The sequence below is a fragment of the Calypte anna genome, chromosome 1 (assembly GCF_003957555.1).
Source record: "Calypte anna isolate BGI_N300 chromosome 1, bCalAnn1_v1.p, whole genome shotgun sequence".
NCBI lineage: Eukaryota > Metazoa > Chordata > Aves > Apodiformes > Trochilidae > Calypte > Calypte anna.
The window spans coordinates 12,781,938-12,797,520 of record NC_044244.1 but is presented as its reverse complement, the minus strand read 5'-3'; the positions used below and the strand labels follow the sequence as shown (position 1 = coordinate 12,797,520).

At 37.3% G+C, this 15,583-nt stretch overlaps 1 protein-coding gene across 1 annotated transcript in view; it reads left to right on the top strand.

Moving 5' to 3' along the window:
- Positions 1-15,583, top strand: part of RELN (reelin) — a 270,920-nt gene that overhangs the window by 178,942 nt on the left and 76,395 nt on the right. The window contains exons 17-22 of the mRNA XM_030447325.1: positions 452-518; positions 1,449-1,682; positions 2,263-2,424; positions 6,717-6,953; positions 11,097-11,289; positions 13,987-14,099. Coding sequence (XP_030303185.1) covers positions 452-518; positions 1,449-1,682; positions 2,263-2,424; positions 6,717-6,953; positions 11,097-11,289; positions 13,987-14,099 — 1,006 coding nt within the window. The remainder of the gene's footprint in view (positions 1-451; positions 519-1,448; positions 1,683-2,262; positions 2,425-6,716; positions 6,954-11,096; positions 11,290-13,986; positions 14,100-15,583) is intronic.

Here is a 15,583-nt window from a genome sequence, read left to right as displayed (position 1 = left end):
TTATTTGGAGTTTTATTCCATTTGAAAGAATCAGTGAGTGTATTTAGTAGTTATTCAATACATACCAGAACGTATTCTAATGCCAGAGAGCTTAAGTATGTGGATTTCAGTGGCAGAAGCAGCAATACATTTTAAAAATCTACAAGACTGCTATTGGAATGTATAATATATACATTGGATTACATCTCTGAAATAAGGTGGAGAAGAGGAAACACAAGAAAATGATCAGTGCATACAAGATTTCTGATCTCATTCACAGTCTTGAAAAAATCAGGTACATTAACTGAAACTTCACTAGTGTCTCAAACTGAAGGCAGACATTAGCCATTAAATAATGAATTATCCCTGGCTATCCTTAACACAGATCAGATCTGTGTACTTTATTGTAGCTATTGCATTCTGTTTATCATTTAACATAACCCTTCATTTAACTGAATTTTCTTCTCTGCAGTTTATATTGGTCCATCTTGCCTCAAATTCTGCTCAGGGCGAGGACAGTGTACAAGAAACGGCTGCAAGTAAGAGTTGTAATTCAGTACTTTTATTCACTTTCTGTCACATAGTTCACTTGATGGTCTGAAAGTTGAAGTGGTTTTCATTTCAGCCCTTGCTTTTTGAAATGACTAGATATAAAACTACCATCACCCCCAGAATACACAGAGCTCACTGGAGAGCTGAAGATCAATCTTTCTAAACAGCAAATTTTTTTTTCTTCTATAATTTTATTTTGGTAGAAAGTCTAAATTCCTGTTCACCTTCAGATGTGCTACAGGGCACTCTGAAATGTCAGTGATGCATGCTTTGTACTGGTTTTAGAAATGAGATTTGTGACTGTATCACTTCTATATTCGATTTTGGGAAAGAATCAACATTTTCATAGTTTCAAAATCCCATTGAGCCTAAGGGACCTCGAAGATAGAAGGTCAGCTTTTTCTGAAAGTCTGGCCTGTTATTATTCCACCCCAGAGAGTAAAGGTGCTTACTCAAAATCAGTATGCACATTCAATATATTGTTGTAACTATTTTTAGGTATTAACAAGAGTGTAACCCACAAGTTCTGTTACTCATTTTCCTATAATCACATCTGATATGCTACAGATAAAAGCAAATTAAGAATTTTATATATGAATAACTGCAAGTTATGTCAGCATTATTTTTATTCCAAATCTGAATTAAAATATTTCTGTATTGCCTGTTAGGTGTAGATCAGTGGGGTGTTCATAACAGTTATTTTTTTAAATAATAGTAAGTACTAGCTAAAAGAAAGCCATTTGCTATGCAATACCTAAACAAAGTTTAAAGAGGTTCTTGGTCCTTAGATTTGAGAGGCATCTTCTGTTCGTTAATATCTTCAGCTGCTATGTTGGCTTGCTAGCCAACCAACCAACCAACCAACCAAAGGAGAAGGTGAATCCTTAATTACATGTTTCAATCTTCCTCACGCACAGGTGTGACCCTGGCTTCTCAGGGCCAGCGTGTGAGATGGCGTCACAGACCTTCCCCGTCTTCATCTCCGAGAGCTTTGCCAGCTCCCGTCTCTCCTCCTACCACAATTTTTACTCCATCAGAGGGGCTGAAGTCAGCTTTGGCTGTGGGGTCCTGGCCAGTGGCAAAGCTCTGGTCTTCAACAAGGATGGAAGGCGCCAGCTGATCACCTCCTTCCTTGACAGCTCCCAGTCCAGGTGAGAGAGAGGGGGAAGTGACCCGAGGCTGAGAAATCGGGAACCCCTCCCCTTCAAGCTACAACCTTGTATGTTATTAAGCTGATTATTTTAGCAGGAGGAAAAGTTTTTTTAAAAACTCCTAGTCCCCTATTTAATGGTGATTTCATAGCTTTGCCTTTTTACCTCCTGCTTTGTAAACAACAGAGCCCAAAACAGACTGGAGGGAAGTTATTGTACAGCTCGGATGGAAAATACCAAATGTTAATATCAAACCTGAGTGTCAAAGCCAAGTGCTAATTAATTATTTATAAGGTTGTGTTTATTTGACAGCTTGTGGCAGTTGATTAGATCCATTCACTATCTCTGCCTCCCCATCAGTGCCTAATAAATAATTAAATGCTGCAATGATTGGCATTTTTTAACTATATGGTGCCATATCGCATTACTTGACAGTAAAAACAAATATAAAATAACTGATATTTATCAAAATTCGTCTAGATTGAGAAGATCTGAAAACAATCCGGTTAGGAGGAAAAAGAAGAACAAACAACTACTATGCACCTGGCACCCTATTAATAGTTATATAATTCTGATCCAGGTTCCTGCAGTTCACGCTACGCCTGGGCAGCAAGTCAGTGCTGAGTACCTGCAAAGCCCCCGACCAGCCCGGGGAGGGAGTGCTGCTGCACTACTCCTACAACAACGGGATTACCTGGAAATTACTGGAGCACTACTCTTATCTCAACTACCATGAGCCAAGGTATATGCTTAAATATTACAAGGAGTGTTACCTACATGCAGTTAACGCTGGTAGTGGCAGGCACTGCAATGCAGAGAATATCTGCCCACATGTTGTGGGGTTGAAGATCTTGTACTGCACACTGAAAGTTACCACTTTTCCTTAAAAATCTGCAGCTGTTCTGGGCACTTCCCATTTTTGCCTGCTTCTTTAAAAATGAACACATGGATTTAATGGCCTCTGAGTCTCAGTTGATGTGACAGAACAAGCTGAGGCAGTGCAGAATGAGCAGGAAGAAATGTACTTGTGGGATATAGAGGAATGTCTCACCTCATGGCAGCAGCTACTTGTAAAGATAAATTAGCATAAATAATTTGTAACTCTCAAGTCATAGATACCTTCACTACACCATCCTCTGAGATTAGGGGTTTACAGGCAGCATGGGACAGCTGATACAAAATCTGACCATGAGGGTCTCTCCAGGTCAACAGGGAAACTGTGCCTGTGATGAAGGGGATTACTGAACTTTGTGCCTGTGGGCTGGACTCTGTGCCCTGGGAGGTCCTGTCATTGATAGTGCTTGTGAATTGTTCAAATCACAAAGAAGCTGAACAAAGAGCTATCTCATCTAGCAGGAGCTGTATTTCGTGTCAGATTAGAAAGGTATCTGAGTTTTTTAAAGAAGGCATTACTTACTGTTACATTTGTGAGACCACCCAGCAATTTTAATAAAGCACTTGCAGAGTCAGGAGTCTCCACAAGCACACCTGCAAGCCCTGAGCAGTCTAGGCTGGCTCTCTGCAAAACCACTCAAACCTGGAAGCATCCACTTTCACAGGGTGCTGCAGCAGAGACAATAAATCTGGATGAAAGTAGATGTGCTGTGAGGGGGCGTACAGGAGGCAGAGCTAGTGGTAACATCACAGGTCCCATCCCAACTGTTCTACTCCTGCCCAAGGGTGGCTTTGGCTTGTGTCCTCTGCTCTACTCCTCCATCCAGTTCCAGGATTAGGCCTGAGTCAGGCCCAGGGGTGGAATTATAGATCCATCTGCAAGTCACTTTAGCTACATATAACTTTCATTATTTACATATATTGAGCTTAGATCAGATCACTAATTCAATATAAAATTACAACATGCAGAAGATGTTTAAGAATATTCTAATGGAAATAAGACTTTAATATTAAATGTTTTTTCTGGGATAGCTGTATTTGCTAGAAGTATACTGCATGTGGGCTTTAAATTCTGAAGTTTCAAATGTTTCCAAAGGAAGGAGCCTATAAACTGAAACTCTCACAAGCCTTCAAAATTTCCTTTCCCATCCTTTATTATAGTGACATATATATATTTTATATGGCCTTGTTTCTAATGCTTGGACTCAAGATTGCAGCTTTAGGAATTTCCCTAAAGGTTTTTAATATATAGCACTGTGAAATTTTTATAACAAAAGGGAAAATACACGTTCTGGTGACTAATTTCAATGAAGTTTAGGATGTGAATGTAGTAAATTATACTGATGCTAGAGACTTACTTTGTTTTTTGAGATGAAATATGAAACAGTTTTTGTTGTTCTGACAGGGCAAATAGCTAAGAATAACATATACAGGTTAGAAGGGTTTTGCCATGGGATATGTATACACCACTCTGGGCAAATGGAAAAGCAATAGACATACAAGCCTGAAAATAATGCTGGCAATAATTATGATGAAGAACATGAAGAAAGGTTCACCTTTTCGTATTATGTTGTCTGAAAATATCAGCATTTTTGGTAACATAGATGGACTGCTGCAAAGTTTGGCAATCAATCTGTATCCAGAAATTTAATTAATCTTCAGTCATACAAAAAATAATTACACATTTAATGTTCTGCTGACAAGGTGCATTTAATCTGCTAACATTTGACAGCTGCATTTTTCTTGTGAGCAGAACAGCAGTGGCTTTTCACTATTAGGTATGCGCATAGCTTGAAAGAATGAGATCAGAGCAAAGGTCTCCCAGCTGGTTTTTAAGAAATCTAATGGTAGCTGGTAATGTTAGTATGAATACTTTTCTGCAGCAGAAAAGTCATTAGCAAGAATCTCCCTCCCTCTCCATCAATCTCCAGCAAATCAAAGCCAGACAGGACATGCTGTTATAACTGGGGATGCAGTCAGGTTCTGCATACTAACATATGTGCTATATACGGTGGTTTGCTCTAACATTTTAAAATTATGTTTGCTTAGTCCCCCGGGATGATAAAATATTTAACACATGTTAAAATAAATTTAACATCCAATAGGTGTATTAGTGTATATGCCATGATTTAGAATTTTCTGTAAATTACTGTCAGTAAAAATTAGTGTCCACATGGCTGAGTTTATGTGAAGTGAGAGTAAAAGGGAAGATGCAGGCATCAGAGACAGCCACCAGCAGAGAAATGCACCCAGGATTATAACAGGGCATTAGCTCACACAAGTGCCAAGTGTTTCACTGCATATGCTGGATGCAGTGCTCCTACTGGCTTGGGTAGAGGTTTTCCTCAGGTTCTCCCTGCTGAGTCATGGAAGAAAAAGCTATCAGTATGTTTTAGCATCAGTAGCAATTTAGTATCATTGTGTCTTTAAAAATTGACCCCAAAATTTGTAGAGTTGATGCTCATTAAGGAACTCTTGGTAGAAAGAAAGACCGTGTTGTTTATTCATGTGCAACTGAGTAACGGGGCCTGGTCTTTCTGTTAGAAGAGTATGAAGTTGTTCAAGCATGTTGAGCAGAAAAATAAATGTATCTGCCATACATCAAGTGTATGCACTGCTCATCCTTTGCATGGAAACACAGCAGCCATAGCCTCTGGCTGTCCCTTGATGCTACTCTCTTCAGCCTGAGACCAGCAGAATGCACCTCCTAGGAACACCAGACAGAACTTTTTGAGTACTTTCCAAATGTTTAGCCAAGCTGATTGATTTTTTCTTACAAATGGCTTAATGTATTCTTCCTTAAAATCAATGTGACATTAAACAGCAACATTATACATTTACTATTTGCAAGGATGTTGTAGCAAGTCGTTTTTAAGGATGTAGTTTTGCACTGAGTGCTGCACGTGCAAGACTGCTTCATACACATGGAACAAAGTATTAAAACAGGAAGCTTAGAAAACCTTAAATCTGAAAAAAACTTTGGTTCTAAAGTATAAACTGATGTTTCCAGTTTACCTAATTTTTCATTTTACCCACATTTTCTCTAAGAAAGCTGTCTCTTCTTCCACTGTAATCTGCTGTAGCACCAAAGACTTTTGAACAGATCCCACACAACGAATATTTCATAAAGGACTCATGAAATAGTCTCTGGAGTATTATCCTCCAGTACTTCAGATGTTTTTAAACACTGCAAGCTCACTATCAGGCATTTGTAGAACTACTGTTGAGAAAAGTAAAATTGCAAGGAAGAAAATTTGTTCTATCTTGGCCCAAAGCAGGACAGGAAGAATGAAAAATAGCAGCTACATGATGAATGTCCCTTTTGCCAATCTGTTTCACAGCTCATGTACATTGCATTGGGCACTATGATCCTGGTGATTTATGCAGGTTTCAAGAAGATGTGGTTGCAGTGGCAATTAGTGCATGCTTCCTGCTGCTGGATACTACAATTGCTCTTGGAAATTAGATATTACTAATAATTTTCTTTGCAGTTTGTCTGTTTTAGGTTTGTTGACATAGCAGCCATGACAAATCAGATGATCTTACATACCAGGAGAAGTGCCTGGGACTCACCTTCAGTTGCATCTTTATGCAACTACAGAAGAAAAGTGTGTGTCATAAGACTGCACATAATCACATTGTCTGATGGGTGAACCTTTTCCCCTTTGAATTTAGAGGGATGTGGTCAAAGAAGTGAGCACAGATGTTGAGAAAATGCATCACTTTACATCAGGATAAAATCCACAGAGTCTGAGAAAGTATGACTGGAATTTATAAATCTTTGTCTGCTGATCATCCCTTTGGCAGTTGAAGCCCCAGGCCTACAGTTGGCATTCAGTTTTCTGGTGGCAGGCAAGATCAGCTGTAAAACTTAGAGAGAGCTCCACAGTAGCAGCAGAATTGACAGAATCCATGACCTTTGCACATGGCTGTCTTTCAGTGAATACATTCACTTCCACAAGAACTAATGATTCCCTTGTTGCTGTGACTGGTAGAATCTATACCAGTAGATAAGGTATCTGTGGGCTAAATTTAACCCATGATGTTTAGGGTCAGTGAGGGAAAAAAACATAAAATGCATCTCCATGGAATTACTATACTCTGCAAAACTTTGAATAATACTTTTATTCTGTTTTCTAGAATAATTTCAGTGGAGCTGCCTGAAGATGCAAGACAGGTTGGCATTCAGTTCAGGTGGTGGCAACCATATCACTCTTCTCAAGGGGAAGATGTGTGGGCAATTGATGAAATCATCATGACCTCTGTGCTTTTCAATAGCATCAGTTTGGACTTCACCAACCTTGTTGAAGTCACCCAGTCTCTAGGATTCTACCTGGGAAATGTTCAGCCCTACTGTGAACACGACTGGACTCTTTGGTGAGAAACACATAGTAATTTCTGTTCTATTTTGTTTTCCTTGTGTACTTATCCTGTTAAGAACCAAGTGGTTTCTGCAAATGAGTCTTTCTGGCAGCTATTCAGAGTAGTTGTGCCTCATTCTCACATTATGGACAAAAATGAGGTCACTAATCTAATTGCAATTAGCAATAAGTTTTTACACCCCATTGCACAGAGATTTATCTTTGATGGTAAGTTTGAATGTAGCATTCTTTCCCCACAGAATAAAGAATTTCTTAAAAGAAACAATATAGAAATTTTTCATAATATTTATCTAAAACCCAGTAAGGTAATAAGAGTATACAAGTTATGAAATTATCTGTTCAAATATTCTGACTGTATGTTTTGTAAGTGATGCTCAGATCTGTTTACATAGCCATTAGATTACACTCCTAAAAAGAAAGGCAGCAAGATGTTGTAGAATGGTGTTAGCCATTTGTAGTTATTTTGCCTGGTATTACATCCATTAGTCATTTTTACTGTGATCAGCATTGTGACATGTTGCAACTATGCCTAAAATCTGCTGTGCATTTAGAATCAAAAGCAAGAAAACATCACCTGCCCTAAAACAAAAACAAAAGAAAAAAAAAAGCAAGAGAAGGAAAAGAAGTTAAAAACAAAGAGAAAAGGAAATTCTGTTAGGATTGTGTAAAAGTAAGCTTTTTTTAGTAAAACATTAACTTGTTTCACAAAAATTAAATTCTGGAGTACGGAAGTGTAAAATTTGGAATTCATACAAGGGAAACTCAATTTAATCTCCGTGTTTTGATTAAAACCAAGTAACAGTTTCATGCTAGTCTGATCAACATATAAAACCAGTATGGCTTTAATTGGCATAGATATATTTAGTTGGAGAAAGTACAGTCACAGTAATTATAAAAAGCCTGAAGAAAATATAAATAATTTTAGCATCCCCATGGACACTCGGAGAAACACTGCTGGAATTTTATTAACAAGTATCTCTGAGCAATCTGATTTGACTTTCTGATCATCTGTCAAACTAAAAGGAGTTGGCTTAGCAGTAGGAACAGCACCGAATGTGTTCTAGTGGTGATAATGAGGCGGTAGAAGCACCATTAACCACTTTAATAAGGACAAGAAAGGTACTCACTGCTCATTAAAATGAAACAACACGTTAGGGCTCAAACTGTTTGCATCTTCTTCATCAAAGAGCTGGAATGAAAGCTCTTTAATGACATTGTTTTCCCTCTGTTCTTCTAAGACCAGTTTATCACTGGGAGGAGGGTAGATTGTTTAAGATAGAAGAGGTTCCTCTGTTTCCCACCTATGACTCTAAATCAGAATCAAAATAATAAACTCTGTGATAAATTCTCCATCCTATATGTTGGCTGGGATTTGTAGTGCTCGATGATAGTGGAAATATTTAACTTTCCATGCATCAAATAAAGAGTCGAAGCCTTTGAAATATTTCCTTGCTATTTATGTATTTTTCATTATCACTAGAAGACATGAACTCTATCCTTCACTGACCTTGTTTCTCTCAAGGGAAATTTTTAAACTTACACAAAATCTGTACAAATGGTTGCTAGTTAAATTAATTATTGTTGGCTTTTCCCAGCTGTGAGTCCATTTGGTTCTCATTTTCCAACTCATGGCTTTCTATGAGTAGAGTTTGCAGCAGCTCTGACACCATCCTCTTGAGAGAAGTCTGACAACTGCTTTTCCATTAGTAGAACTATGGTAAATACACTATAAATCATTTTACAGGGTGTCATCCCAAGGCTCCTTTTCAATGAATTACCCTTAATTGTCTATTAGGCCTCCTTTTCTGCCTTGGAATCTAAAATATTTATCCTTAAAATTGAGCAAAACTGATAAAGATGATTTTTATTTCTGTTGAAGAGGGAGATTGTGTCTGGTGATGATGTTTAGAAAAGAGTTTGTTGATATGCATGTGTTTTGAGCAAAGGAATTTTTTTGAGTGCTTTATAATGGACTATATCTGGAAGAGTAATTTGATTTGATTGCAGTTGTCAACATTTTGTTCTTATTGGTTCTTATACTTTTTACAAGTGTAATGAGTTCTGTTCACTCTTTAGATTATGTGTTTGATGATGTATATTAATTCGTTGCTTCTTCAAAACCCTCATATATATACAAGGTTTTGACTCAAACACTTCTGTGTTACAGAATATTTACAGCAATTTTCTGAAATGCATTTATGTATTGATAAGGATACTGCAACCCTTAAAAAAATATTAATCTAGACACAAATAAAATAGCTACATACAACTAAACTGCCTTCAGTCAGATTGTGAAATTATGATTAATCTCAATTTAATGGACAATAGAGTCTCCCACTGTCTCTGTATCAGTCTGGGGGAAGCCTGCAAAATGGGCTCATAATGAACAGTCCTTATGGAGCAATATAATGCAGTTGTCCAACATCAGCTTGATGGTTTATATTTATGAAACGTTTTCTCTTTTAGATTAATTATTACTCTGTAATATGTAGAAAGTTTATTTTGGGTAATTGACTTAACTAAAAATATCTTAATATGTTTAGGAGTTAGTTAATTAAATGATATGCTATGATGTAAAAAGACATAAATATCTCCAGCCTTTGATGGGAGCAGAGCTGGATCTGAAGCAAGCTTTTGGCCATCACATCAATATTCTTGGTCAGTGCAGCTTTACAAAACCAGCTGCAACCACATAGCTTTTCAGTATTCCTGAAAGTACCTTGAAAATGTGGTAACTCTGGGGATCCCAGAGCAGTTTGGAGCAGCACAGGTTGGCTGACATTGGCTGTGATATCATTCCCAGAAGTACCAATTAGTTGGCAGTGCTTGGAGGGAGAGTGATTGTTCTGAGGGCACCTATGGGTATTGTGTTCCTGCACCTCTGAAGGTCTAATTATGTACGGCCTGGGAACCAACTTGGAGCTACATATTTATAAAAAAAAAAAAAAAAAAAAAAAAAAAAAAGAGTACCCTTTGCGTTCTCATTTCTGAAGATTTTTTAGTTAGTTATTGTTATTCCAGGGACATTAGTCTGGCTTTTACAAAACCCAGAAATGTATTCCAGTTATGTGACTCCCAGAACAAACAAAGAAAACATTTGGTATTCCAGCAGAAGAGCACGCCCCTAATCACACACACAAGAGAGCTGGAAAGTGAAGCAGCAGCAAGTAAGGTGGAGCCCCCACCTTTAATACTACCCTTGTTCAGCTGGAGGCAATTTGTGGATGATGAAGGACTTTATGAACCCATAATGTGTTTTGCTCCCCTTAAAAGAGCTTCTTATGGAGCATCACAAATTGTCTTCATCTCCTCCTTAGCTTCCTTTTTTCACATTTCTGCAGTACACCTTTTAAAGAGCTGTTTTGACTTTAAAATAATGCTTATTGAATGCACTGTGTTCAATATCCAGTGGCTAAGTTATTACATGAAAATGAATACTAAATTTAAAGTGTTTTAATCATGACTTGAATGCCACTAGAAAAATAGATCAGAGTTTAAGATTTTTGTTTTCTAATTTTACACCAGTAATATTGAGAGAGGGAATTTTGTGGAGACAAAATAAAACACTTGATTCTTTGATTCTTTGCACCTAGGCTGAGCACCAGTCCTTCACTTTTCTTCCGCCACTTCAGGGCAGACAGCTTCTGGGCAGATGTTTCATCAAACTGCTTGGTTTCAATTCCTTCATTCTGTTCAGAGGAGCTTTAGGTAGCTGATGTGTTGTGTTCAGGTGTACAATGCCAAGTCATTTCCCAAATCATTGCTACACATGCCTGTCAGCTCATTACACTTCACAAGGCTGACTGATACCTGAAGAGCCTGGTTATTTAATTTCCTACATCAGCCACAAAATTCAAGCTGCATTGTAGAAATTAAAACCAGTCAGACCAAGTAAACTTTAACTTTTAAATTTGCAGGTTCTTATAATTTAGAAAAGTGCAAGATAAAGTTTGGAAGAAAAATAAACTGGGGCACAATCATAATGTATTTCTCTAAGATGCATTCAGTTCTAACAGTGAAGCCACAAACTACTGGTTTCCAACTGGACTGCTGACGAGTGTTAACCCAGAGCCATTCACAATGTTCTTTTATGAATTATTCTGGGGATAGATCCTGATTCTTTCCTTATATTTCTCAGTTTCACAGGGGATTCCAAGTTAGCTTCTAGCATGCGCTATGTGGAGACCCAGTCCATGCAGATCGGAGCCTCCTACATGATCCAGTTCAACTTGGTGATGGGCTGCAGTCAGCCATTTACTCCTCATATGGACAACCAGGTGAAACTGGACTACTCCACCAATCATGGCCTCACGTGGCATCTTGTTCAGGAGGTGAGGCTGGCAGCAAGGACCTTTGTCTTCCATATACTTCGTTTATACTGAGATCATCAGAAATACAGTTATGGCAGATTGAACAAAGGCAGATGTTTTCCTCATTCCCCTTTCTATAAAGAAATTCTCAGTTGGAATCAGTCAAAATGACTAATAGATGTGTTTAAACTGTGGCTTTGTGGTGTTTGGAAGAAAAGTATCTGAGATTCTGAAACACTAAATTGTGATAAAATCTGAGAACAGAACTTGGGCTCAGTTAGACAGTACTACCGAGTAATGGCCAAGATCTTTCCTGAGCTATTGCTTTGTTTTTCGAAGCAAAATGCATCTACTGTTTCCTGGCATTTAAATGGATAGAAATTCTCTCTGCCCTTGTGTGCAGCCATTTCATAAATGGAAGGGGCATTCCTTCAGGGGATTGTAATGCAGAGCCTTTCATCTCCCATCTCTGGTTCGAACACAGTCCAGGGCCATAATGACCTGCTGTTTCCCTATGTCTGCTAGAAGTGCAAATAGCAGTGTTGGCTGCTATTTCCCTGTGTGGCTCAGCCCTGTCTCAGCACAAACACAATAGCACATTTGGCTATAATTTGTGCTTTTGTTTTCCCTCTTAGATGGCAAGTTGGACTTTCCCTGGCCTCAGGGTGAACTCACCAAGGTTCAGAGGGTGTCAGGGAACTTGTCCTAGTGCCTTTTCACTGCCTGCTCTGTAGGTACACAGAGGGATTTGAATGTCCAGTCCCACATCTTCTATAAGCAATGAAGGCATTGTCCTGTTACTTTTTGCCATGTTGTGTTTTGCCACATTTGCTTTGGTGGGCAGAGTAGAGAAATGGCAATAAATGAATTTTTAAACTTTGTAAATCCAACAACTAATGCTTTTTTACATTAAATAGAATTTAGAGGAAAGCTATAAATACTGTATTTCAAATTATGTTTGTGTGTTTATACCTAGTAGGCATCATCAGGATGTGCAAGAATATTTCCTAGTGGTGGGTGCTTGGGGTTTGTGCTTGCCCTCAATGGAAGATCATTTACCTTCAGATTTAGTGCTCCTTTCCTCTCGCAATGGAACTGAGTTCAGAGAGAAGAACTTGCAGCCAAATGATTTTTCTTACACCGCCCACATTGCTGTGATAAAAGAGTAATAGAGACAGCTATTTGTAGTACATTTCAAGGACATAATCTGGCGAATACACAAAACACTAATTAATTAAAATGTTTGAAAGTTTTGTTTGCTTCACACATACTGATCAGATCCTGGTTTATAAGGATCTTTTAAGGGAGATGAATTGATAAAAAATGTTTGAAAATTGCTGGAAAAGAAACAAAGCTTTTGGAAAACCTACTGAAAAAAAGCCCCAAAAAACCCCAAGCAGAATTAGCTATCAGATCTTCATTTAATATTCTTAAGATAGTTGTGCAATATGTTTCATATTTAATATGTTTAATAGATTATACATTTATATTAAATATATAATTAATTATATATAATATCTATTATATAGCTTATATAATATAATATATTATCTAATGTATATAATATATATTATAATACTAATATATTAAATTATTATATATAATTCATATTTAATATATAACTATTGCTTTATGTTTTAACTGTATAGTCTTAATTGTCTTAACTACTGTAGAAAATCACTGCTTTATTACTGGTTTTGTGGCAGTAAAAGTAGCTACTTGCATAAGCAAGTTCTTGTCCTAAAGTTCCTCCTTGTGCCTGGTGCTCCAGGTGGGATAAGCACAGCAGCCAACAGCAAAAGGCTCTCAGAGATGTGGGTGTAGATGTAGCTAGACAAGGAACACACGGGTTGATAATATCATTCAATTGCTGTATTATTACCTTAATAAAACCATAGGACAAAAGTTTGGGGTGATGTTTTGACAATATATAAATAAATAAATGGAACAGTGCAGAAAAATGGAGCAACATGGGAATGGCAGGTCTAGAAAACTGTAAGAAGCTGGAATAGTGGTCTGTCTTTCTGATTAATATAAAAAAAAGGTGTAATGATCAGATGTTTTTAAACGAAAAAAAGAAAAATTGAGGAAAAGAATTCTTTAGGAATCTGAGTTCTGTCTGTACTGAAAGACTCACAGAATCAGGAAGGAGGGATTGACACCATTTGCTGTGTCAAAGGTAATACAGCTGCAGAGCATGGTTAGGGCTCTGGGGGCAACTTCAGTAGACCACAGCTGCATGACTCCAGCAGTTCTTACTGCTGCTTCCCACTGCAGATGGAGGGAGTGGAGAGACCCAGCATCCCCAGGCAAAGGCTCACACATAGGTCTCTGAAATTACTGCAGTAATAATCTGGAGGTCACTTTTGTTGACTTATTCAACAGTGGACTTGTAGACTTACTCCATAGTCAGCACTAGATGCTGGGGTGAGAACAGTAAAAAGAATGGGATAGACATGCTCATGGAGGAAAATAGAAATTTACTATTCACTAATGCTAAATACATCTCTCTAAATGGGTCATATAGCTTTCTTCTATTTTAAATTGTACTACTGTTAGTTTGCTTATAAAATTTTAGATCATACAGGGATTTTTCTGCTTCTGGGTCTTGCTTCAACATTTGGACTCAGCCAAGCTCCTGGTTCTGTGTGTGTTTAAACCTTCTCTCTCCAGTTCTGTCTCAATGTTAATTCTGGTTTTGAAATATTTTACTTCAAGGAATGTCTTCCAAGTATGCCAAGCTGTCAGGAGTTTACATCAGCAAGTGTTTATCACTCCAGTGAATTTACTCAGTGGAGGAGAATCACTGTCCTTTTACCACAGAAAACCTGGTAAGCATTTCCTTTCTTTTTTGTTTTTTGTTTGGTTGTTTTTGTTGTTGTTGTTGTTGATTGCATGTACTTCATCTACTGTTATATTGCTAAGACAGACATAAGTTCCCTGTAGATCATACTCAAGCTGATGGGCAGGGTGCCAGAGTACCAGGGCTGACCCAGCAGGTATTTAAAATAAAATGCTTTCCTTACATCACTAGAGAGTGAAATATTGGTGAAGTCACCCGAAACTATTGTTTAGGATTGTTTTTAATACATACTCTTGACTCTTCTAATAAAGCTCAGGCCTTTTCAAAATTAGTGGTGCTTGTCTTTAAATGGCCAACTGGAGAAAGGCTTTATTTGGATTGTTAATTTTTATTTTGCACATTCTTTATTGTTTACATCTTCAGATGAAAGCTTTGCATAAACAATAAGTAATGATTCATTTCTGGGAATTTTTTACTTCTTGTTCCATGTCTTCAAAAATAGCATTCTCCTCTACAGAAATCAGCAAAAAAAATTGTCAAAAGCCCTACTCTATTTATCTTATCATAATCAAACTTGTTTTGCCTGCCTCAACATTTTTATTTATTTAACTGGATCTTTTCTTCCATTATTTATTTTAAAACCTTTATTATAGCATAGAAATAAAAAGTTTACAAAAATCTTAATAAACTTCAGGGCTTCTTTTATTTGAGAATTAAATTATTCCAGTTACAGTTACACCTTGATGTTAGACCTGAATGCATCACAACAACTTCAGTGAGAGTTTGCTCAGATTAAGTTATCATTTTATTTCCCTGTCCTTCATAATTTTTCTGCAATCTCCTCGGCCTCACCATGACCTATTTCTATCAAGCACCCATACTGATACCTTCTTTCAACATACTTGTACATTTTTACTGCATAGATTATATTCAGAATTTCGTATGTCTAGGCAAGTGCTGAATCCTTAAAGAATATCAGGTCAAATAATACCAAGTGGCACAAGTAAGCTGAGGAATAACCGCTTTGTGGTTAGATTATAATGTACTAAATCTTGCATGCTATTATATGCCACCAGCTGTAAAATTTGTAGCTCACGTAGGCACTTAGGAGTTTAAAAAGTAGCTACAATTTTGCAGGATATATTCCAAAGTAGGCTGTTATTTAAAAAAAATATTTAGAAGATATATACTGTACTCAAAGTTATAACCCTGGGTAGATGATGTTAATACCAGTGCTGTGAGCCTTTTTTGCTTTAGGATCTAATATAATTTCCTCAGCATATGAAGTGACAGAAGCAAATAATTCTGTTTTAATTTAGGAGACTATGGGGAGAAATCATGATGAAATAATAGTCAGATTCCTGCTTTATGCTGCTCACAAATCATAAATATTTCACACTCTATCTTGTATCTGAAGGGATTCCTGCCTGTTAGCAGAGTTTTGTTTGTAATTAAGGAGCAAATTGCCAGTGAACATTACTTTGCTTTTCATAAAACACATTTTCTGTATTA